Raw genomic sequence first — 24,515 nt, 5'->3', positions numbered from 1 at the left:
GAGAACTATTTGCCCTGAGAATCCCATCCATGGACATGATAACAAATTGGAGCAAATTCTTGTTTGTATGAATTGTTAAGGCAATGTGCCAGAGTGGGCTCTTAGATACAGAGAATGATATTTTCTGTCAAGAGTCAAAAAGGGTCCTTTTGTTCCAATTTCTGCTTACTTTTCTCTTCCCCCAAAGCAAGTTTTTTTTTTCAAAAGACGTGCTTATGATATATAGCAATATGTTTGTCTTATGGTAAGTTGGGTCAAGGATACCCTGACTCTCATTTTGTCTGTTATCTAAATAAGTAAATTTAAGGATCTTCCTTTTTAACTGCTTGTGAAATCTTTTCATGGGCTTTCCCTTCTTTACCCATAACAAATGCCCTTAAAACAGTGCATATTAATGCTGTAATCCTTAAGGTTTTATTCTTATTCCAGCCATCCCTTTCTATCTGCCCTCTACCTCAGCTCCAGGGAACAAGGAAAATAGTTGAGTTTATTATTGCCTTAAACTCTTGATGAAAGAATAGTGATTGCTTTATTAGTCCCACAAGAGTGGGAAAGTGTTTTTATTCACTTAACAGCTAGGGACGAGTATAGTCTAGATATTACACATTGCTCTAGGCACTATGGCAGTGAACAAACAAAGTCCTTGACTCCGGAGAACTTGCATGCTATCACTGCTCTGAATCAGTGAAGTGCACTGCTGTGTTAATCTATCATTGCCTGGGTTTACACTCTCACTATACAGTTTTGTGACCCTATCTGTCCTCCACCCTTTTCTCCAGCTCACTAATACATAACAGGGTGCAATGCTTTGAAAAACCTCTTGATTAAGTCACTTCTCTACTTAAAAAAAATCCCTCAAAGGCTTCCATACTCCCACCTCTATCATTTACCAAATAAAGTACTTACCCCTTAGCTTGTCATTTAAAGTCCTCCTGATCTGGCTCCAACCCCCTTTTGGAATGTTATCCTTCAACTGTTCCCTTTTAAGGACTCTATGTTCTCTGCTACACCTTCTCAGTTTGGAAACTTCTGCCTGGAATAGTCCCCACAAACTGCCTATTAAAAAAAAAAGTCTACCCACTGTTCATGACCCAGGTCACAAACCCTCCCCGACAAGCATCTCTCCTCGTAATTTAAACACCACTTTGGACTTTTCCTGTGACCTGCTACCTTCTGCCTTGTGTTGCAGACTAACTCTTAAACTGGGAAATATGAGTCTCTTAGCAGGAAGACGCGTTAGCCTTTGGGGCTGTTTTCTTCCTCACGAGTTTCTCTGTGAATCTTGTCCAATCTACAAGGAGAGAGGAAAATCTCAGCAAATTGCTAGTGCTGCTCTCTCACAGTCACATCCCTACCTTTGCTGATGTAGGAAGACATACAGTTAAGATCAGAGTTCATCACTAAAAATCAATTCATTGAATTGCTGCTGGTGCATATAACTCAATTCCTGTCATCTCATTGTTGATACTTGTTTTGGACTGTTTTTTTTTTTCTTGTCATTTATAGAGACATTCTTACCTCCGTTCTCCCTATGACCCTCCACCAAGCAGACAAGCTGGAGGTCCTCCTCGCTTTCCTGGGGGGAGAAGTCACCGGGGAGCTCTTATGGATTCCCAGCAAGCATCAGGAACCATCGTGCAGATTGTCATCAATAACAAGCACAAACATGGACAAGGTAAAGGGCATCCTCCACAGCATGCCTGATCTTTAGAGACCAAACCTAGGACAGGACCCTTATCCCATAAATAGTGTATACTCACATGTGGACCACTAAATGTGAAGTCTTCAAAGTGAGTATCAGCAAGTGACTTGAGAGGACTTGTAGGACTTTCTACCAGTGCACCCAGAACAGTATACACAAGTGCCCTTTTTACTTATGAAGCAACCTCTAGCACTTTCTCCATTGCATCTGGGAGTTAGAGGTCATTTGGAAAAATCCCCTGATCTTTAATAAACAGGGCACCCAACATTCAAAGGTACTTGGTGCCAAACACTTCTGAAAGCTCTTCTCAATAGTTAAGTGTTAAATAGCCTTCTCCTGTGACTCTTGTTAAATATTCCTGGCTTCAAGCTTAGAGATTTTGATTCAGTGTGTAGCAAATGAGGAGATCATCCTTCCATTTGAGTGAGCCAGTGAGAAATCCAGAACCACCTGGCTGAGAAGCAGGACCACTGCACAGGTTAACACTGTAGTCCATTCAGGCATGAGTTTGCATAAGCATCCATTTATGTTCATTGGTCCAGTTTTCTCTCTTCTGGCCTCCACTGCCCCAACTCCAGTAGCAGAGGTGGGAGGAAGAGAAAAGCATAGTATTGACTGGTGCTGTTTGTTGGATAGCCTGTCAATCAGTTCTTTGGAATAAAGCTCAACTAGTTCCTTTTTACATAACCACAATCATGTTTTGTTTCCTTTAGAGAGAAAAAGAAATCAAAAGGCAATTTTTTGAACAGGATAAAAGTAAATTATTAAACTAAACAAATGAATAACATTGGTGAAAAACAATCCATTACAAAGAACTCCTAGGATAAATCTCAACAGAGCTGGTCAAGCCAAAGCTAGTTCATCACATCTGTTACTAGTTACATGTAAATTTCAGATTATACATAAAAACATCAATTTTAAAAATCTACAGGCTTAAGAGAAAACTCTAAATGCAATTTAATAAAACTTTGGTTATTAAAATGGTTAGAAATATGCATTATTGATCTGTGTTTTACTTGAAATTTATGACTTTTAAGTTCCAAAGCTTTCTGATACAACTTTATGAAATGAAGAAGAGTTAGGTAAAGATACATTTGGATTTTTCAATCCTAAATTACTCCCAATAGATTTTATTTGCTTTGGAAGCATTGCAAATCCTTAAAAAAAAAAAGGATTGAGGACAAAAATAGACTTTGAACATCCTAAATACCATAATTTCCCTAAGAACTCTTCATTTTTCACAGTAGAGGCTCATCCCTTCACTGCCTCAGTGCCCTACAAAAGCTCTGGCTGCTTCATATTTCTTCATCTGCCACATTTATCTGGATACATCCCTCCTCTTTTGACCTTTCTGTTAGAGTTCACTGAAGAATTTCTTGTCTTCACCTTAACGCCCAGACCCCAGCTGGATGATTCAAAATCGTCTTTTGGAATTTTGTTGGTGGGAGGAGGCTGTCTTCCCTTCTAAGGGCTGCATTTTATTCAACTGCAGAGTGTGGGATTCTGCTTAAGTTGGACTGTTCTTATAGTCTAAATGTTTAGAAAAAGTTAGATGAAGCTTATCTTAGGTAGTGCTGCCTGCCTTGTTTTCCCGGAGTATGGATCACCCTTCTCCTGAGCTCTCTCCATAGTGACAGGTTCCCTGTGGTATATACATTCTGCTCTTTGTTAAAAATCACAGAAGAAAAGCAACAAGATTCTTCCATTTTAAACTTGAATCCTGCCAAACTGTTCTTGAGGCCAACTCTTTACCCACTTGTTCAAAACGGTCTAGAAAACAGTGTTACTGTGTCGGGAAGAGAGAGAAAAGTGTAGGCAAGAGAGAAACACGTCTTCCCTGATTTCTATGGTTCTGTTCATAGCTCTGAGCCTCACTCTTTAGGTATCTATTGAGACTTTCTGTGCACTGGGATCTTCTCCAGGTTAGTTTCTTGGAAATCTTTACACAGACTGACCTGTTAGAGGGCCCAGTACTCAAGCAGTTCTTGCAAAAGACAATAAAAAACAGCCAACATCTTTCATATTCTTTAATGTGACCCAGTGGACTTGATGAGAAAGAAATAGCCTAATGATTCATTTCGAGTCTGTGTTGCAGCCAAATCAGTCAATTCCTAGAAACGCCCCAAGTGGGAATATGTCTCCCCCCAGCCCTGCCCAAAGAGATACACCCTACCCTAGAGATAACATTGATTAAGATGCCGACAGATCTCCTTGGATATGATGAGGTGATGGAAATAATGAAAGCAACACTAAGACCCACTTACCACTTGAAATATCCACAGTCTTAGCCATTCAGAAATGGAGAGCATTCATTCTCAGACCTCTCCATTCACAGCACTGCCTGTCCATTTATTTCCCTGGAACCTAGCTCTATGCTATATAGTAGTAGCCTAATAGGTTTAAGGTTGACATATCTGGAAGGATGTTCTGTGTCCCCTTTCCTTCATAGGTTCCCTCTGTCTGTTGTCCCGATATATGCTCTTTCAAGATATCTCAGAAAACATAGAGGCAATGATTATACTTCTCCATCAACAACTGAGAGACAAAAGATGTCTATCTGTAAGGCAAGCATTGATTTGGTTTGCTGTAGCCACTACCAATGGGAAACTGAAATAAATGCCTGAAGATTAGAGGCATAAAAGACCATCACCTCACGAGTAACTCTTGTCTTAGCATCCCTCTTCCTAATACCAAAATATAGTCTGTCAACATTAAATCTTATGCTCATCTATCTATATGAGAAAGTCAGACTCTCACAGCATTTGATATTCTGAATGGATTTGATTCAGGCTATAGATGAAACTGGCCATTTGGAAAGAGAATTAGTTTTTCATCTAACCCTCCTGGATAGCAAATCTCTTTTGGAAATTATTATATCCAGAAGCATAACTACTTAGACCACACATATCTTCTGTGCCACTCAAGATATTAAAAATACTACACTGTACTAGAGATTCTTTATCAGATGTTCGGGACAAATAGAACTCCATTTTCATGAATTTATTTATTACCCCATGGAAAACTATTTGCAGAATGTCCACTATTTCTCAGACTATTTGTGAGACTCTAGAGGCTGCTGCAGAGGCATATGGATAACTGTTGAAGGTAGCTTGTCACTCAAACAGCATTATGGTCAAAGACTACCTCTGTAAATGCATGTTCTTGCCATGATGAAACAAAGAATGTTTGATATTTTAAAGAACTGATGGATGGTATTCTAAGACTAGTAACCCATCTTCTCTCTCTACTCCTGTGTTCTCTTTCAGTGTGTGTTTCCAACGGAAAGACCTATTCTCACGGAGAGTCCTGGCACCCAAATCTACGGGCGTTTGGCATTGTGGAATGTGTGCTATGCACTTGTAATGTCACCAAGCAAGAATGTAAGAAAATCCACTGCCCCAGTCGATACCCCTGCAAGTACCCTCAAAAAATAGATGGAAAGTGCTGCAAGGTGTGTCCAGGTAAAAAGGCAAAAGGTGCGTTGGCTGGAGGACCTGCCTTTGGTTGAATGGGATCCACACAGAGTCCTGCTCGATTTTCTTTGTGCATCAGAAACATAAATGACCTGTCATATAATTCTAATAATAGTAGTTCTAGCAAAAATGAACTTCATTCTTTCCTCTTCTGAGAGACTGATGGTTGCTTTGAAGGAATTGACTACTCAGAAATATTCTGGAGAGTTTCTTGTTGTCTGCAACTTCACACATGTGCCAAATTGCTTAACTTGTTCTTGCTTTTCTAAATTAGAGAGTTTGTGTTATCACTGTTTTAGGAAAACAGCCACATCTTTCACTTTTTAAATCACTAACTCACTTCTAGCCATAATCCAGTACTCTTTTCATATGGGAGATGCATGAATTACAGTGGAGGGAGATTAGGTTCTCGTCCAAATCTAAGGTCATTATATGACCTTAAAAATATACCGGATCCATACATATCTGGGCCCCATCAGCCCCATGTGAAAAATTAAAGCAGTTTATCACTGTGCTCCATTTTTATATTTTTGTCTGATTTTGTGTTTTAATTTTTTGAGACATAGTATCTGTATATATTTATGGGGCACAGTATGATAATTCAAGTCATATATTACAAGGCATGATTACTAAATCAGGGTAATTGTCACTCCATCTCCTCTGATATTTATCCCCAGACTCTTCTAGTCATTTTGAAATTTCTCATAAATTGGTTTTGCTATGGTAACCCTACTGTGCTATAGAAAAATAGAAATAATTCATTCTAATGGTGCTTTAATATCAATTATCCAACTCTATCTCCCCTTCACTACCTTCCAACACCAAAATCCTATAATTATATTATTTCTCTTTTAAATACAAGAACAGTGTCATGTATAAACTGACTTTCCCAATGTCATGAAACTAATGGATAAGACAGTCAAGGCCTTAAACTCAGGTCACTTCCAGCCCACTGTCTTTTCTACTTGAAAATGTAGATGATCTTTTTTTTAAAAGACAAATTATTCAAACAGTAGTTTTTAAGACATGAGCTAGATTTTTAAAAAATGTGTCATCTATAATGATGTCATTGTAACTTTGGTCTGCTACAGCTTTCCTGTATGATCAAGAACAAGCCCCATCAACTTTCTGAGTCTCCATTTCTTTTTCTTCAAAATTATATTGTTAAAGCAAGTGACTTCCTATAACCACCACGACCACCCAACTCCGCCCCCCTCAAACCCGGAATTCCACCATCAATGAATTAGCCATTCCCTGGTACATTAATTCATCATTTCTTAGGCCTTCTGTAAAGAATTTATGTAAACACAAGTGAAAAACAAACACTTTTTACAATGGAGATGGATACATCATTTATCCCTTCCATTAAACAGTCTTTCCTGCCTTGCAGGCAAACATACATTCAGTGTAAGTACATGAGAATCTTTACCTGAGTCTATGATTCCTGAAATTGTCTGCATATTGGAATCCCCAGGGAGCTTCTAAAATTTCCTGTGCCCCATCTCCAAATATTATGATTTAACTGATTTGAATTGTCACCTGGGCTAGGGACTCTTTTAAGTTCCTCAGATATGTTCCTTTGATATACAGAAAAGTTTGAGAACAATTGGTGCATGCTCACATTGGTTCATGGTCTTGTCCTTAAAAAATGTGATTGGTGGACCAGCAGCACCTAGCAGCTAATTGTCAATGCTAACTCTCAGGCCTCCTCCTGCCCTGCATCCAAATCTGCAGTTATGATTCTCAAGTGATTCTACTTGAAGTATATTAAAGCTTGGGAAGTAATAATTTAAGGTAACTACAATGCCCATCATCTTCCATGGTGAAAGGGACAGGGATAGAATGTGGATACAAAGGACAAGAGCTAGCCAAATAGTAGAGATCAAAATACTGAAATTCAGGAGGAAGTGTGCCTATTAGGGATAGGTAGGGAACATATTCAAGGAATGATGTGGATATCAGAGCCACCCAAACATGGTGACTTATAGTCCCTTCCAAGGTTGGGGTCTCATTTGATCCACAAATCTTAATGTCAGTTGCAATCCCCCAACATGTTTTTCTCTTTGGCCAAAGGTCTAACATTTACACTTAAAGGGTAATATAGGATAATCTTAGGGAAAAATTAATAGTTACCTAAACACTAAAGATCAGGTTTTCAGATTTGATTCTTTGATTTTCAGACAGAATCTCATTTCACACTGTGCTTAGGATTCTATTCATATGGGTGATTTCAAATAAAAAGAGAGCCACAGAGCATGCATCGCTTTAAAAAAAGAATTTCCTTCTCAGGCTGGTAGTGTTTTGAAAGCATCCAGATAAGCAACCCCACCTCTGGGCTTACCCTGAGAAAGTAAATGGAGATACATAAAGGTGTATAATGAAACATTGACAACAATCAGAAAACTCACTCATAAGGGAATGGCTAAATTATGGTATGACTTTACTGTGAAATATTATGTAGCCATTAAAACCATCATAGACCAAGATGGCGGGCATGGAATAATTAAGTTAAAAGAGCAAGCTACAAAAAATATGTGTATTATACTTAATTTTTGTTTTAAGAAAAAGTTCGTGTGTGCTTAGATTTTTTTTTTTAAAGCCTGGAAGGGATTATGACAGAATGTTTACAGACATCATCTTTGGATAACTGACTTAACCAAGTATTCCTATTTTCTTCTTTCACTTGTATTTTCTAAATTTTCAATAGTAAACATGTATTATTTTCATCCTTTGAAAACATAATAAAAGTTGTTGTTTTAAAAACCACCCGCCAGAATCCCAATTGTCAATATATTGAAGAATCTGACTGACTTAACCAGTTTCCCCGAATGAGCTATTTTTACTGTTTTCCATCCTAATCAGATATGTTGAGCTAGTATATCCATTGGGCATCATGGAAAGAGACAGTTCCATTCTCATTCTATGGACTTTTCTCTCTCTGAGCCAGACCTGGGTGTATGCATTTTAAATCACTCTTAGGGGTCCTATTGCCCAAGAGTCACTGTCAACATGGCTTAGGGGGCCTGTTCCATATATTCAGCACCTGCAAAACATTAAGTGTGCCCTGCATTCAAGCTAAAAAATGCATGTTAAGAACCTACTGCATGCAAACACAGACACTGAAGAGTGAGAGATGAACAAGACGGGCAAAGGCTACTGCCTGGTTCTTGCATTGTAGTGAAGAAGTACAGTGATATCTAATCAAGGATGTAATTTTAGCATGTGATGAGGACTGTGAAGGGGAAAAGAGCAAGATCAGGAAATGGTGAATAGTGCCTGAAACATTGTCAAAAATAGTCAGTGAAGTGTGATGTTTGAATAGACTCCTGGATGACATGAAAGGGCCCTCAAACAGGACTGTCAGACCATCAGTGGCCTCTTAAAATAATAGCACATGACCTAAAGGAAAAGGGACAAAGCAGTAAAAGAAAAAGGAGCAATAATATGAATTATTTTGGTAGGGAAGAAATAAATAAATATCACTGGTGGCCAAGTCAAACATTTCATCACAACAAATGGGTACATGCTCCATCAGTAACAAACCCAGGCCAAGGTAAAGGATATAAATTCCACCTCTCTCTTCTTATTGCTCTGTTAGAGGTTAGCCTTACCTTACATGTCAGTGTCCACCAATGAACTGGTCAAGACACACAACTCCTACAGATTCCCCAACTCACCTCTCATAACCCTGATACTGCCCTAATACCTGGAATTCCTTACACACTTCTTTTGGATTTGGTTATTTAAATGGCTCTTTTATGATTTTAAAGAGCTTCCTGAGATGAGATAACACATCTTTATCTGTCATCACCACCTCCCAAAGTAATGGTGTTGAAGTTTCTTAGTTCGAGAAGTCACAGGATAATTTTCTCATGGGAAATGGACGTGGCCCCAAATGACTTCAGTTATGGCATGGCTCATAAGGAACTGAGAGTAGACAGCATGGAGGCGAAGTGCCTTGAGATGAAAAGTGCAAGGTGTTAGTGAATACATCCTTTTAAGAACAAAATTGGTTTTAGTGTCTTCTAGTTTCACCTAGGGCTGAATCACTACTGGGGTTTTGTTGTTCGTGGATTTCCTCAGTTGTCTACATTCAGCTCTTAGGAGGGTTTGGTACTTCTGAGAGACTCTTTAGAACACTGGGAGAACTTTGAGCAACTGACAGGTACTTTTAGTGCCATCATGGGTTGGGTTTCATATGTCAGGTTCATAGCCAACATTAAGCTAGTGAGCAAAGTTTAAGAAACTCAGCTCTCCTTGTAAACATGACAGTTGAATTGACAGAAGTGCCTGTACATTCCATGGCCTCCTTCTTCCCAGTTGAAAACTGTGAGCACACAGCCCTTAATTGCCTAACATCACCAAAAAAAGCCTGCTCTGCCAACTAATCAAATGTCTAAAATGAAAGGCAAAGAGAGAAAGGAAGCTGGAGTCTAAGATAATCCACAAACTGAGTGATCCAACTTGGAACTGTCAAGAGATGACGGTGGTTTTGCCCTCACAGTGCCAAATGGTGGGAGGCAGAGGTAGAGAGGAAACTTAATCAGGTCCAAAAGAGACATACAACAGCAATTTGATTACAATGTCCAGTCCAATATGTCTGATTGGACGACAGTGAGTCTCATCAGTATGAGCCACAGATTCCCCAAACATTCAACCCTCAGTGGATTTATCCCTGTTGGTTCAGATATTCTTATAGATAACTTCTGAATTCTCAAAGTTTTCAGGATATGTAAAGGATTCTATTCAGTATTCCCTATTTGAGTTACATACTTTGAACACACACCTGAAGGAGGTGCTAATTATAAAGCTATCAAAGGAAAAACTCACCAATAATCTGGGAACTTATCACCAATAATAAGGGGAACTTATTTTTTGGTATGAGGTCTGGGCAAAGGGAGTCTGGTATGAAATGCCAGTATTTGGGTATGGTATAAGTATTATGGGGCTAGTACCTTTATTCAGTGATCTGCTATACATAGTAAACGATCCACAGACAGTGGATCTAACCAATTTTTTTGTGTATCTCCCAACCATTCATTTGGCATAGCATGTACATGACTAATCTGACATCTAGATTTTGGCACTGGTGCTGATCCGGTATTATCGTTCCTCTTACAAACAAATCAAAGAGCATTCAGAAATGTCAAGCCAATTTGGATAGATCTGTTGGGCAAGTATATGCACATAAATGAGTGTCATGAGTATTTTCTAAGTATACCAAAATGATGTCAGAAAAGCTAACCAAAGCCCTCTGTCAGCCCATATCCTGGGCCTCTCTTAGCAACCTTGGACTGGACAGAACACGATTCTACCCTAGTATAGAAAATTCAGTGTGCCCTTAAGTACCTAAGAGATTTATACCTGGCTATACTCTTCTTCATCAAAGTCCATTTCTCAGTGACTGTTGTAGGGAGATCCAGTTCAGTTTGTGGGTGTGCCCTACAGAGCCACTGATTCTGTCATCATGTGAACTCATGAGAGCTTAGATGTGTCTTGGTGATTTGGTGGCTGCTAGAGGGGCAGCCTGAGCTGAGTTAGTAAGGTAAATCTCGGAACATTGTCTCTATAAAAAAATGTTCCTGTTGACTGTCTACTTCTGCTTAAGTGTCAGCTGTTCTAAACAGTGAGATGGCTAAATTCAGAAGTTCACAAAACCATGCCAAAACTCTACTTGCTTCCTGGTTCCAGAAGAACCTCCAAGCCAAAACTTTGACAGCAAAGGTTACTTTTGTGGAGAAGAAACCATGCCTGTTTATGAGTCGGTGTTCGTGGAGGATGGAGAGACTACTAGAAAAATAGCCCTGGAGACTGAGAGACCACCTCAAGTAGAGGTCCACGTTTGGACCATTCGAAAGGGTGAGCAAAACAGCATTCAATTTGTGCTTCTAAGTGGGGCAGAGAAGGGACAACTCACCTTAATTTTACTTCAGCATATTCCTGTTTTGGGGTCAGAAGTTATCCCTTTACTTCAAAACTGCAGGTGTCTAGCACAGATGTTGTATTTGCAAATTTAACACTGTCCATGCTAAAGATCAAGGATTAACAGTTGCGATCCTTTGTTTTGTTTTGGTTTGATTTTTATATCAAATACCTAAGTCCTACCACCAGAGTCTAATTTGTTGATCTGAGCCAGGCATGTGAATCAATCAGTATGTTTCCTGAAATCCTCAAAGTGGTTCCAATCTATGGCCTATGTTGTAAACTAATAAACTGCAGTCTCCCTTTCCAATATGAAGCTCAAAATATAGGAAAACTCATTCTTTCAGTGTGAAGCTAAGTCTCTGGAATTATACCATGTACTCTGGATTAAGATAAATTTAAAACATCCTTCCTACATTTACAAAGATCATGGTCTTGGGCCAAGGAGATGGCTCACTAGGTAAAGGAGTTTGGCGATAAGCCTGATGACTTCAGTTCAGTCCCTGGAACCTACATGGTGGGAGGGGAGAACTGAATCCCACAATCCCAAGTAAATTGTTCTCTGACCCTCAAATGTGTGCTGTGGTACACAAGTGCATACACACACACACACACACACACACACACACACACACACACACACACACACACCCCTACCTCTTCTGTGAAGAAGACACACATACAATGTGAAGAAGATTATAATCTTACACAAAACAATCCCTGTCATGATATCTAGTTGCTTTTCTGATTTCCCACAGCAGCTACCACAACAAGCAATGTTCTTTTCAATACTCAATGTGCTCCCACATCTATCCACACCATACTGTATAGACAAGACTAGTGATCATCTAGTCTGGTCAAGTTTTCCAGGAATCAAAGTGTAGGGATAAGATTTCATTTGGACAATAAGATGTGTCCTTTTGAACCTACCTCCTGTTCAAGATTCAAGGGTGCTTGAAAAGCCAGGTATGGTGGCATGTATCTTTAATCTCAGCACTTGGGAGGCAGTGGCAGGTGGATCTCTGTGAGTTCAAGGTCAGCCTGATCTACACAGTGAGTTCTAAGCTAGACAGGGCTACACAGTGAGCCCCTGTCTCAAAATAGCAACAATAATAACCAATGTTCAAACATGTATGTGCTCCACCATCATGCACAGAACTGTACTAATGTGCTGCTAGCTAGTCCTGTCCAAGAGATGAGAATTCAGTAGGCCTTGGATACATTATAAACATTTCATGATTAAGGCAGAACCTTCTGATGCTAGTGCAAGTGATACTTGGATCACACTTTCAGAAATACTGCTGGAGTTGTGTACTGCATCTTTTCTCTCTCTGTTTCCCCAACAGCCTTACTTTTTCTGAAGAATGCCTTTTCCCCACCCATTAGAAAATATGCTAGGATACACATATGCTTTTCAGCCATGTTTATTCTGGGACTAAGAACTGGCGTGTTGATTTCTCAAGCAGTGAACCCAGCCACATATCCTTCACCCTACTAAAGTGTATGAATGGATTGCAATATGCGAGTAGAACATATCAATAGCCTTCTATTCACAATAAAGCTTTTTTTTATCAAGATTTATGCTTCCTGGACACAGAAAAACCCAAGCTTTGTCTCCTTTGACCTCTGGGTTTAAGTGAGCTGGTAACAAGTTGCTCCTTAACTACTTGGAAGTTTCCAGTTATTTACCTGCCTCTAATAAGAACTATTTAGGCAAGGTAGAAATGTGGGCTAATGCATAAAACCCATTTGGGGGTTTGTTTCATTTTTAAGAGAAGCCTCCAAGAGTTGTGACTGTTTCCTGAAGGAAAATTTGCACTTCTGTGTGAATTCAGGAATAGGGGTAGCTTCTCTATTTACACAAATAATATGCCTGCAGTCCTACTACTAGTTTTCATTGTTTAGCCAGGAGGGCAGCCTAGTGGTTTGGCAGCAACTACTCTATCCAAATTATGGCCAAAGGCAGAATTTCTAATACTGCCTCTGGCTACAGAAGCTCCAAGAAGTACTCATGCTTTTCTAAGGAGGGGATCCCATGGTCAGAAGTATTACCTCCCTTATCTCCAGTCCCTGGAGAGGCTAAAGGGAGGCCAGTGAGCCAAGGAAACAAATGGAGTCAATTAAAATCTTTGAGCTATCCAAGTTCCTGGTTAAGTACATTACACAGCCCAGCTCAATACTCCTAAGCCCCAATAATGAGATTATATGCTCAGCCTGGGCAGAAAAGGGGGTCCGTGCTTCCAGAAAGAGATAGAAAATGTTTCATCACCTGTTCCACTTTGCGCTTGGCCCTAGGCATTCTCCAGCACTTCCACATTGAGAAGATCTCCAAGAGGATGTTTGGGGAGCTCCATCATTTCAAGCTGGTGACTCGGACCACCTTGAGTAAGTGGAACCTCCTTTTACTCTTTGCTGGAAATCACCTCTAGCTTTTAAATGTAGTGTTGCCACACTCGAAGTCCCTCTGTGTTCTCAATATACATAAAGAATGCTCAGTTTCAGCATTAGGGGATGTTCTATTTCTCTTTTGGAGGACTAAACAGCAAAGAGGGGTCAGAGTGCAAACTGGAAAAGCTTGGGAATGGTGAATACAAACTGTGATATAGTCCACATACAAGCTCAGGTCAAGGTTTCTTAAATGTCTTTAAACTGATAAGCCAAGGCATGAGACAGTTGAAGGAAGCATCACAAGTTTTCAGGTGTGGTATAATTGTGGAGTCTTCGCATCTGGGGATGAAGAAGATGACAAAAATATGGAACACATATCAAATCTGTGTTGTAGCAGAGCTCTCTGGCTCTTACAAAACTACCACTAGGTGCTAATGTTTCTTTAAAAGCATCCAGGCATCCTTGCAGACTTGAGCTCTCCCATTTTCTACACTAGATGGAGCTTAGGGACTAGATACTGCAGGGCACCAGGGTGGGGATGGGTGGGGAACACTTCTAATGGAATAAAAGGCACCAGAATTCTATCCACAGGGAATTTCTAATGGGCGAGACAGAACACGAATAGGCCTTTAGTGTGAATTAGAATAGCTGTGAGGAGTTAAATACCTAAGTGCTCAGGGAAATCTGCAAAGAACAATAAGTTGAGAGCCAGGTGGGCTTAGTCGGGGAAGGCTTCGGGGAGGAGGTGCTTTCTAAAAGAAAAGGGTGTGACTGGGCAACAGGTCAAGAAATCAGTCCAGGGCGAGGGTGCAGCCTAAGAGAAGATTCAGGCAGGAGCAAACAAGAAATGTGGGTGGGGGTGAGGAATGATCACCAAGGCCACATAGGGTGCAATGAAGATGAAAAGAGTTGGTATGAAGTAGTCAAAAGGCTTAAAAGAAGCCAGTAAAAAGTGCACATGCAAAACAGGTAACATTGGGAATTGCAACACAATACAAGAACGCAGTGATATCAACGTGGTGCTCTGGAGTCTTTATTAGATTTAATAAGCACTCACTTTGGTGAATCCAGACTATGAACAGCCCTGTTTGCCATGCTAGGTAGTTAGATTTGACCTCTAGTCTAAAGCACAGCAGTGGAGGTTAGTTAGTAAGCAGGTAAATGATGTATTCAGATGTGGCTTTTAGAAAGAGGGTCTTACTGTGAGGAGTGGAGTGCACCATTAGCGGCAGAGCTGGTGAGAAACTGAATTAGGAAGTTCTCACATTCTTCTGTCTCTCAGACAAGGGAGGATAGGTTACCATGAGAGATATTTCTAAGGTTAAGTCAACAAATAGATGTGTGGCGGGGGATCAGTATAGAGTGACTCCAGTATTAATAACTTTGTAGATTGGATGGATAGTAATGCCATTCACCAGTGAAAAGCTAACGAATAAGCAGGTGTTGGTGAAAAAGGACATCTGCTTGGAATGTACTTTGATCAGGATGCCTGAGAGCAAACTAGAAATGGGGTTGGTAAGGTATTTTGTATGTCTTTTGAAAGATTAATAGAAAGTAAATGAACAGTATGAGAATCTGAATGCAGCAGTTGAGGAATCTCTACAAAAGAGTCAGGAGTAAAGGAAACAGAGACCAGGGTGACTTTCAAAATTACTAGTTCACCATAGAATGAATACATTTTAGTTCATGTTGTGAGTAAGACAGTGTAAACTTTAGAGGACTTCAAAGCTGATTTAGAAATATTCTGTGCCCATAGTAGTTAGGATTGGGGATGGGTAATGAAATTAGGTATTGTGTGCCCCAAACATTGTACAGCTAAAGGAAGTGGGTAGTGAAATGTGTTTAAGTGGAACCCCCACCTCTCTCTCTTCCCAGACCCCGCCCCTAAGAAAGCCCACCAAGAGTCAGGCCCTCCCCAGGGCTGCTCAAGACCACACCTACAGGCTACTTAAAACCTAGTTGCTATACCTGCCCTGTTCTTTCCTTACTCCTCCCCTGCCTTCGCAGGAGTCACCTAGGAGTTGTTTTGCTCTGCTCAGATTAAACCTGGATTTATTATATTGGCTTGATTGACTTATTACATCAGCAGCAGAGGATACCCAATAACTGGGGATCCAAAATTTATCAAAATGATCCAATGGAGTAACCTGGGGACAATGGCATAAGCCCAACTCCTACACATAGTGTGCCTCAATAGCCTGACACATTGTAAGGCTTTGGTAAACATTATCCACCCCCCCTTTTTTTCTACTTCCATGCTGAGGCGTAAAGAATAGAGGAAAATGAGGAATTTAAGGCAAAAAGAAGCAGAGAGATCAGGTTTCAAGGGGAGGGCACTATGTTCTCATGTGAGTAGGGAATCCAAAGAGGTTCAAAACGGGTTTAGGGTGAAAAGGAGTTTCCCGACCTCGGGCTCAGAGCTCCCCAGATTTCAACACCATGAACATAGGAATAAAAAGAAATGTGAGGGGCTATTGAGAGTAAATAGACAATGGAAACGATGCAACCAAGTTGAGAGTGGAAAGGGCTGTGAACCCATATGGGAATGGAACACTATGAGCAGCCACAGGATTGCATTTCAGGGTGCCAACAATGCATAAGGACAGCATGTGGATATAGGAGAAATATAAATATGAGCAGTTGTTGGCAAAGGAAGTGAGGAATGGAGAAAACAATGATAAATAATCAAGTCACCCAAACCATTATGTCTGGCCCTAAGAGAGCAAGCTGTGGTTTAGTGATGCAGTAGGTATTGTTGTTCACAGGTATTTTTTTAATTGGTGCCAAGTGAGCCACCTGTAGAGCAAGCAAGTAGACTGGTGAAAATTTTGCAAATGCTGACTACACTATAAAAATTCTAAACACAGGAGGTGGAGCTGTTTCAGTGGCTGAGATTCAAATTCAGTTCCCAGTACCTATCTCAGGGTAGTTCACAACTTTTTGTAACTTCAGCTCCAGGATGGTCTGATATTACTGACCTCTGTGGGCACCTGCACTCACGTGTATTTATCCCCCTAAACACATTATTTAAAATTAAATAAATCCTTTCATAAAAGTTTTCTAAACATAGCACTTAGGATTTACTCATGGGAGAACAATTGAGTCTCGTTTGGGGGATCTTTCAAATGCTATAGATTGAAGTAAAAACTCCATGTCTTGTTTTCTGTCTCTGCCCTGAGAAAAGTGTGTGTTTGAGGGAGTGCTTTTTTGTTGAAACCACCTGCCATTCATATTTCAAATACCCTGAGGGGTCTACAAGGATGTAGGAAAGAATGAAGCGTAATGGTTGTATTCCTAATTAGTTCAGCTCTACTCTTACACACTCTTGGCCATTTTGTGTTTCCCTTTTAGACCAGTGGAAGATCTTCACCGAAGGAGAAGCTCGACTCAGCCAGATGTGTTCAAGTCGGGTGTGCAGAACAGAACTGGAAGATTTGGTCCAGGTTTTGTACCTGGAGAGACCTGAAAAGGGCCACTGTTAGACAAAACAGCCAGGATTGGATAGTATCAATCAAGGAAACCCAAGCTGCAGCTGGACTGCCGGCTTACCTTGCTTAAGTCAACAGCTCGCTAAAACCCCAAAGTCAGACGCAGTCAAATTATCCACTCCAGCCACAACATACCTTTTTCCTCAATGTGCAGCAGTGTGCAGCCCTCAAACATCTCCTCTAAAGAGAATAGAGGAGTCTTTAATGATGTCTGGAGGGAGAAGGGATAGAACATCCTGGTGCACCCTTCATTTCTCTGAGAATCAATTTTATTTGAAGGTTAAAAGAAAAACACTTTTAGGGATTCTATGCATAAAGTTAGTCATATGAAAGAAAGAGAAGGAAACTGCTCAGTTTAAGTTGGGTCACATAGGGCAATCATTTGTATGAAATGCCTTTTGAATGCTCAAGTGTCTTCCATTCTTCAAAAAAAAAAAAAAACTACCCAGTGGGTGGAGATACAGGGCAGTCAGTTGTAGAGCACATACCTAGCATATATGGAGCCTTGGGTTCTACTCTCAGTACTGAAAACAAAATTCCATCCTCATATCTCATATACACATGTATGAACAGACACACACACTGAACATGAAACTGCCGTTGTTTATGGCTCCTAAATACTATTGAAGGTTGTTGGCATCCAGGAAAACAAATTGAAAATGTATGCAGAAGATTCTGCTCTCAAGCCCTTAAGACAGTTTTTGAAGTCATCAACCATGGTGGTAGGGTGAAGAATGCCAGTTAAGGGTCTTGTTCACTTTGAAGTGCTAAATTCACTTGGTCTAAGAATATCACTTCTCTTTCCTTACCTGAACCTATGGAGCCTCCATTAGGAAGGTATAATTTGGTGAAATTATTAAAAAACTAAATTCATACAAAACAATCCATAACTGTAGAAGATTCATAACTATAGAAGAATAGACGTGATAAAAATAAAATAGTCCATCTTTTTTGTTTTCACAGCTATAAAACTCACTAGTTTATAAGCTAATGCTCACTAATTTTCTTGAAGCAATAGTCACCTAGACAGACACTTTAGTTTGAATTACTCTAAAACCCTATTTAAGGGTGATCTTACTTCTCTGATTACAGGAGTTTAAATTTGACTTTATAAAGAGACTTGGTCCTTGTGAGCTTCTGAACATTGGTTCTTCTGTCAAGAGAGTTACTATTCATTCAGGGAGCTGAGAATTCTGACACAGACCTTTCTCCTAAACCTTCCTACTAGCCTTGCCTTGTCCACAAGCATAGGTTGTATCTGGGATTTTAGACAAGGCTGCTCCTGAAATGTTTATTTGCAGCCCAATGCCACAGCATAAATTATCCTTCTGAGGCTTGGCTTTAGAAATCATCTTTGTGGAAAAACTATAAATACTTCCTAGCAAGGAGCATAGGCCTGCTTTTTGGATCTGTCCTCTCTGAGGAGCATGCATGAGCTCAAGTAAGTACTAAGAAATACGAGGACCTAGAAACCCCATATTTCCCACACGAAGCAAGAGAACACGATAGGAAAAAATGTGCGAAAGGTCTGGTCTTTATGGGAACCTGGCAGAGAAGGGTCAGTTTCCACAAAAGACACACCAGGCTTTGGGGCCAGGGCTTCATGGGACAAATTTCTTGCCAGCCAATCACACACATTCTCCTCAGAAGAGGGACATAAGACATCCTGCACTGCAAAGCCACAAAACATTATTGAACATATGATGGGGACAGTGTTGATCCACTGCTGCCTCCCCCTCAGGGGAAACAGTATTTTCAGAGTGTGGAGATCAGTAACCAGATCCTGAAGGAAAGCGGTGATTTCCCCTGCTAGATGATTCACCCCAAAGCCTTTCCACCCAGGTGTTCTCTGAAAGCTTAGCCTCAAGGGAACACCGAAAGAGCTCCCCTAGATAGTCTCTTGCCTCCAGGTGCAGGGACACACCTTTCCAAAGTGCTGTGGGAGCAGAAACTTGGGAGCTGTCAATGTAGAAATCCTCCAGTGTTTTGGTATTGGGTAGAGTGTAGGGTAGAGGGGAAAGAGGTCAAACTGCCTGTAGTTAGTAGAGAAGAATGGATATGGTTCTTTTCGTGTATTTATTTGTATCATAAACACTTGGGACAGCAAAGACTATAAGCACCATTTTGCAGTTTTATCCATTTTCTAGTTAGCTCCTGTAAACAAGTATGAGTAACATAACAGTATTACCCTTTCACTTTTCTCACAGGACAAGTACCCAAATATGGTACTTATTTATGTAGTCACTGTGTTTCTGGATTCTTAAATTAATAAAATTTTAATTTAAAAAGATTATGTACAGGAAAGTCATATGATTGACACTCCAGTCAAGACTGTCATTCAATTGGGTAAAAGATGATGGCGGGCCTAGTGGTGTCACAATCAGCTTGACATTCTTGTCATACTACTCTCAAGTAGTTAGCAGTGTCAACTTAGCAGTAAGGCTGCCTAGATTCTTAAGCCAGCTCTGTAATTACTGTATTTGTCAGTCTTCCCAATTAGAAAATGGGATAATGATGATACTATTGTTCTTTGCCCGAAGTCTTGCAGTAAGGTTTAATGTAGTCAGTACTTGTAAAATAATTAGTATAGGGTCTGGTATCCATTGAGTATTCATTGACGACCATGGATATTCAGGGTGGGCAGGGCACTTAGAATGACCATTGATATTTTACTTCCTCTTGGACAACTTACTTAGGTTTCAAGAGGACCTCAATTTTGACATGTGGTTCACAGCACTTTTATGCAAAAGTTTGTTTAGGGATCAGTGTAAGGATTTTGTTACATGTGTTGATCCAGACTAAATTCCCAGATCTTCAATGCCAACTAAATACAGGCTATTCAGAATATAGGCTAAGTCAGAATATGAAAGGATTTTAAGAGAGAAGTCCAAAGTGTCACTCATTGCTGAGATGTCTAGTGATACAGCAGGAACTATGTGCTGACGTTGATAACATGGGAGAAGAGAAGAGATGATGTTACTGGAACAAAGGCCTAGTTGGGGTGGATTGTCAGAGGTAAGTGGGGGGTGTTGTGAGGAAGTAGAGCTAGAAGCTCAAGAGAACTCACTGGAGAAGCTCTCTAGTAGAGTGAGAAAAGACATGATGAAGAAATCATCTGCAGAAAGAAATGGGGTCAAAGCCATTTTGTCTTATGTAGGGCAGCTATTTGTCCAGATCATAACACAGAGCAGAGAGAGACTATAGGAAGGGCAAGACTAAAGACCATGGGTAATAAGGGAATTAGTCTGTTTCATGCAGGGCCGTGAAAGTTATATCCCACGCTGCTCTCAGTACTCACAACTCTTGACCCACAACCTGGGTGAACATTTAGCTTTGGATGTTGACCATTTTTATCAAGGTCCACCTAGTTCCATCATATCACTATTATTTCATCCCCCTTGTACTCAGCTTCCTTTATTCTGGAATGACACACTATGAATCAAAATATCACCCTACCTCCATTAAGGAAAGTCATTAAGTCAAACTAGACCTCTATTGCTCCATCTTGCATTATCCATTTTCTATGATACTCATACCCATATTTCTCCTGGTCCTTCAAGTTTGTGCTCCTATATGTAGATAATGTTTGTAGGCTTTTTCTGTCAACTCCTTTTGAAGGATGTTTACCTCTTCTACTACTTCCACCACCACTCTTAGAAAGCAGCAAAGACCACCTCGTATGGGCTTACAGAGAAGACCTGCCTGCTCCCAAACATTGCCCATCATTTTATACCTTTCTTGCTTTTACTTTTTTTAAAGAACTTTTTTATATTTATTTTATGTGCATGGGTATTTTTTTTCTGCATGTATGTCTGCATACCATGTACATGCCTGGTGCCTATGGAGGTCGGGAGAAGGTGTCATCTCCTGGGACTGGAGTTGCCAATGACTATGAGCCTTAATGTAGATGTTGGGAATCAAACCCAGGTCCACTAAGAGAGCTGAGCTATCTGTCCTACCCTTTGCTTTGATTCTTGAAGGGGCTCAAAATATGCCTCTCAAAATTGTGCCATTTTAGCACAAGGATTACTTTGAGCTAAAGAAAATTAAGAATCAACAGATGCAGAAATTTTTTTCTATTCTACCTACAACTGCCTGAACGCAGGACATAAATTTTCCTTTGAGGAAGGTAACCTCTCCTCCATTTCAAGGACAGAAGAGTGACTCATCCCTTAGGATAGGAAATTAACATCAAGATGAATTTGCATGAACAGTTCATACTAAAATAGTCTTCAGCATCCATTCATTTCTCCCTCCCTTATTCATTTCCTAATCTCTCTCCTAGAATTTATCATCCATTTAAGTTCAAGCTCTCCTTCCTATGTTAAGACAGTATATAATCCCCTGAATCTAACCACTTTTTAGGGTTTCATTTTCTTTCTGTGAACTTTTGTGTATACACATATTAATAAAATTTGTGTGCCTTTTCTTCTGTTACTGCAAATTTTTTTTGGTTTTTCGAGACAGGGTTTCTCTGTGTAGCTTTGTGCCTTTCCTGGAACTTGCTTTGTAGACCAGGCTGGCCTTGAACTCAGAGAGATCTGTCTGCCTCTGCCTCCCGAGTGCTGGGATTAAAGGTGTGCGCCACCACCACCTGGCTTTGTTACTGCATTTTTTATTTATTTTGTTTTTAATTTAATTCATAAGTTCACAGTCATGAGAGCTAGGAAGGCAAAGAAATTGTGTTTCCTCACCAATAGCATTGCTAGAATAAATTTCCCTTCTGTCTCTGTCACAATTATCTTCACAGCCACCACTGTTGCCAGCTCTGTATTGCTAGAGGGACTTCTGCTTGCACAAAGTTACCACCAGAGTGACAGTACTCAGAATTCACTGTCTTCCTCAGCTGCATGGTTTCCTGTGAATAGAGAACTCTCCCTTCCTTTACATCTGTAATCCTATTTTGTCACCTTCCACTGAAGTAACAAATTATTCATGAGTGTTTGTTACTGTATGCACCAACATGGGTCTTCTTGTGCCTTAGAATGTCATAGAAGTCTTCATGGAAAAAGGTGTTTTATGTTCTATTTTTCAATCCAGTTTTCAGACCTCAATTGTCAGGGTACAAAGTCTATATTGCGTGAAAGCCTCCATGTTTCCATCCTCTTTGGATCACATGTACTGTTTTTACTTCCCATCAAAACCCTCTTTCAAATTGACTTCAAGAGTCTACCCTACCAACCTACCAAATGTAAGCAGACACATCTGAAGCCTCCAAATGGGATAGGAGGTCCTAGAATTCAGGACATGAGTCACAGCACATAGTTCCCCAACATTCCATATACACTTTTCATTTTTATCTTTGTATACATTCCCTATACACTTTTCATTTTTATCTTTGTATACGCTCTTCCCATCACTAGAATACCCTTCCATCTCCTTTGCACGGCATGAAATTATACTTGTTCTTAAAGGCTCAGTATATTCACCTCTACTCTGTGGAGTCATGATAGCTTCCCTCGTAGTTTTCCAGTATTTCCCCATTCTCCCTAATTAATGTATCCTCCAACCATAAGAGGCTATTCTATGTTACTAGAAGTTAGCATATTTTTAGTGCTTCTATTCTTTCACCTATAATGCCAATCCCTGGTGTCTATACTTAATGAATTCATCTTTCAAGACTCCCAGTGCTCATTTTGAGACCTTGTCACAGGCACAATTAGTAACTCCCTCCTATGTACACAGGAAATAACAATCAAAATACATACCCTGGAAGAGCAACTATAGTAATCAGTTGACATGCATGCTCGTTCATTTAATGCTCCCCATAGCTCTGGTAGGTACCTTATTGACCAAATTTTAGAGGTGAGGAGGACATTGAGAGCGTTTACCTTTTATATGCCATTAAAACCATATTCTGCATCATAGTACTTTTGTCACTGATGTACTAACATAGACAATGATGGACTCATAATGTAGCTGAAAATTTCCTGTTATCTAGTGATATCATAGCTATTACAACATGGTAATGGAATAGATTGCTCACAACTTTGTGGTAATGTTGGTGTAAATAAACATAGCACACTGACAGTAGTAAAAACAGATATGCATATATACATAATCCTTGCCAGTGATGATTGATGACTGTGTTCCTAGCTTATGTATCTACTACACTATAGTTTTACCTTTTACCATTATTTCAGGGTATGTTCCATCTACTTATAAAACAATAGTTGAGAGCTGAAGGTGGAGCTCAGTGGCAGAGTGTACATTTAGCATTCACAAGGCCATTGGTTCAATGGTGAGCAAATGAAAGAAAGAAGGAAGAGGAAGAGGAGGGAGGAAGAGAGGGGGAAAGGAAAGGAGAGTCAGAGGAAGGAAAGAAAGAAAGTATGTTCACTGCAAAAATAGCCTTAGATAGGTCCTTCCAGAGGGATTCAGAAGGAGGCGAAGCTATACCAGGAGAAGACAACTGCGTGTATGCTGTTGTCCTTGAAGACCTTCCAGTGTGCAGGAAAAGGTTAAAGGCAACAATAGTGATGATCTTGACTCTATGTAGGCCTAGGATACTGAAGGTATGTATCTATCTCATACTTTATCGGAGTCTAAAAAGTGAAGTCATAGATGTTAAAAACAGAAAATGCCTCCAGATTAAAGACAACATGCTTGTGTTCTAAGTGTTATTACAAAAGAGTCAGAAGCTAGGAAAGATGTAAAGTTAAATAAAGATCTTTCACTGTCTCAATCCGGGAAATTTCCGTATCTCCACACTCCACTCATGCTAAGTGTCATGACAAGTGTACCGTTTTTTAGAATATTTTGTTCTCTTATTTACTCCTCGACAATTTCATATAATGTATCTTGATCATATCCACCCCAACCCCTCCCTCCCATGCCAGTCTGACACACCTAGACATGTTCCTTCCCATCTTTGTGTCCTCTTCCCCCACTTCTCTCATAACCCATTGAATCCAATTAGTGCTGCCTACTAGAATGACTGATCTTTTTGTGGTGATTGTGTGCTGGTCTACTGTAGATAATCATAGCTGCAGTAAATTAGTGATTTAAATACCCATGTTATGTCCAGAAGAGAGCCTAACCCAGCACTCCTTCACCATCTTCTATATCTTACATTCTTTCTACTCCTCCATCATCAATGTTCCTTGAGCTTTGTGGCCATTGATACAGATATCTCATTTATTGCTATGTTCTCAACAGTCATTTATTTTGAACAGTTTGGCAAGTTCATTTTCTTACATTTTATACCATATTTTGAGAGGGTATTTTCTATATTTAGATTGATTTAGACACACAAATATTTACCATCATAATCCAGTTGCCTACAGTACTCAGTACAGTAGCATGCAGCTTAGATGTGAAGTGGACAGACCATCTGGGCTCATGCCATTATGCTCCATGTTTGCACAACAATGGAATCGCCTAACAAAAGATCTCTCAGAATGTACTCAAGGCATTCAGCAACACGTGACTGTGTATGTGACAACGTGAAGTGTTTGCCCAGCCGCAGTCTTCCTAATTAGATTGAGGAACTCAGAGAAGATGGGGACCCAGTGCCCATCATTTCCAGACATTCAGCAAAAG

At 40.0% G+C, this 24,515-nt stretch overlaps 1 protein-coding gene across 4 annotated transcripts in view; it reads left to right on the top strand.

Moving 5' to 3' along the window:
* Chrdl1 (chordin like 1) overlaps window positions 1-21,407 on the top strand; it is a 130,608-nt gene extending 109,201 nt beyond the window's left edge. For 2 of the 4 annotated variants that reach the window (XM_052737365.1, XM_052737357.1), the window contains exons 8-12: window positions 1,507-1,675; window positions 4,969-5,178; window positions 10,867-11,034; window positions 13,393-13,482; window positions 16,837-21,407. In XM_052737365.1, coding sequence (XP_052593325.1) covers window positions 1,507-1,675; window positions 4,969-5,178; window positions 10,867-11,034; window positions 13,393-13,482; window positions 16,837-16,967 — 768 coding nt within the window. In that variant the 3' untranslated portion in view covers window positions 16,968-21,407. The remainder of the gene's footprint in view (window positions 1-1,506; window positions 1,676-4,968; window positions 5,179-10,866; window positions 11,035-13,392; window positions 13,483-16,836) is intronic. The other 2 variants (XM_052737373.1, XM_052737350.1) reach the window with 1 other exon arrangement.
* The last annotated feature ends 3,108 nt before the right edge of the window (window positions 21,408-24,515 follow it).

Source organism: Peromyscus californicus, unplaced genomic scaffold (assembly GCF_007827085.1).
Source record: "Peromyscus californicus insignis strain IS unplaced genomic scaffold, ASM782708v3 Scaffold_10__1_contigs__length_136768540, whole genome shotgun sequence".
Taxonomy (NCBI): domain Eukaryota; kingdom Metazoa; phylum Chordata; class Mammalia; order Rodentia; family Cricetidae; genus Peromyscus; species Peromyscus californicus.
Note: the sequence above shows the minus strand (reverse complement) of the source record. Positions and strands in the feature narration are given on the sequence as shown.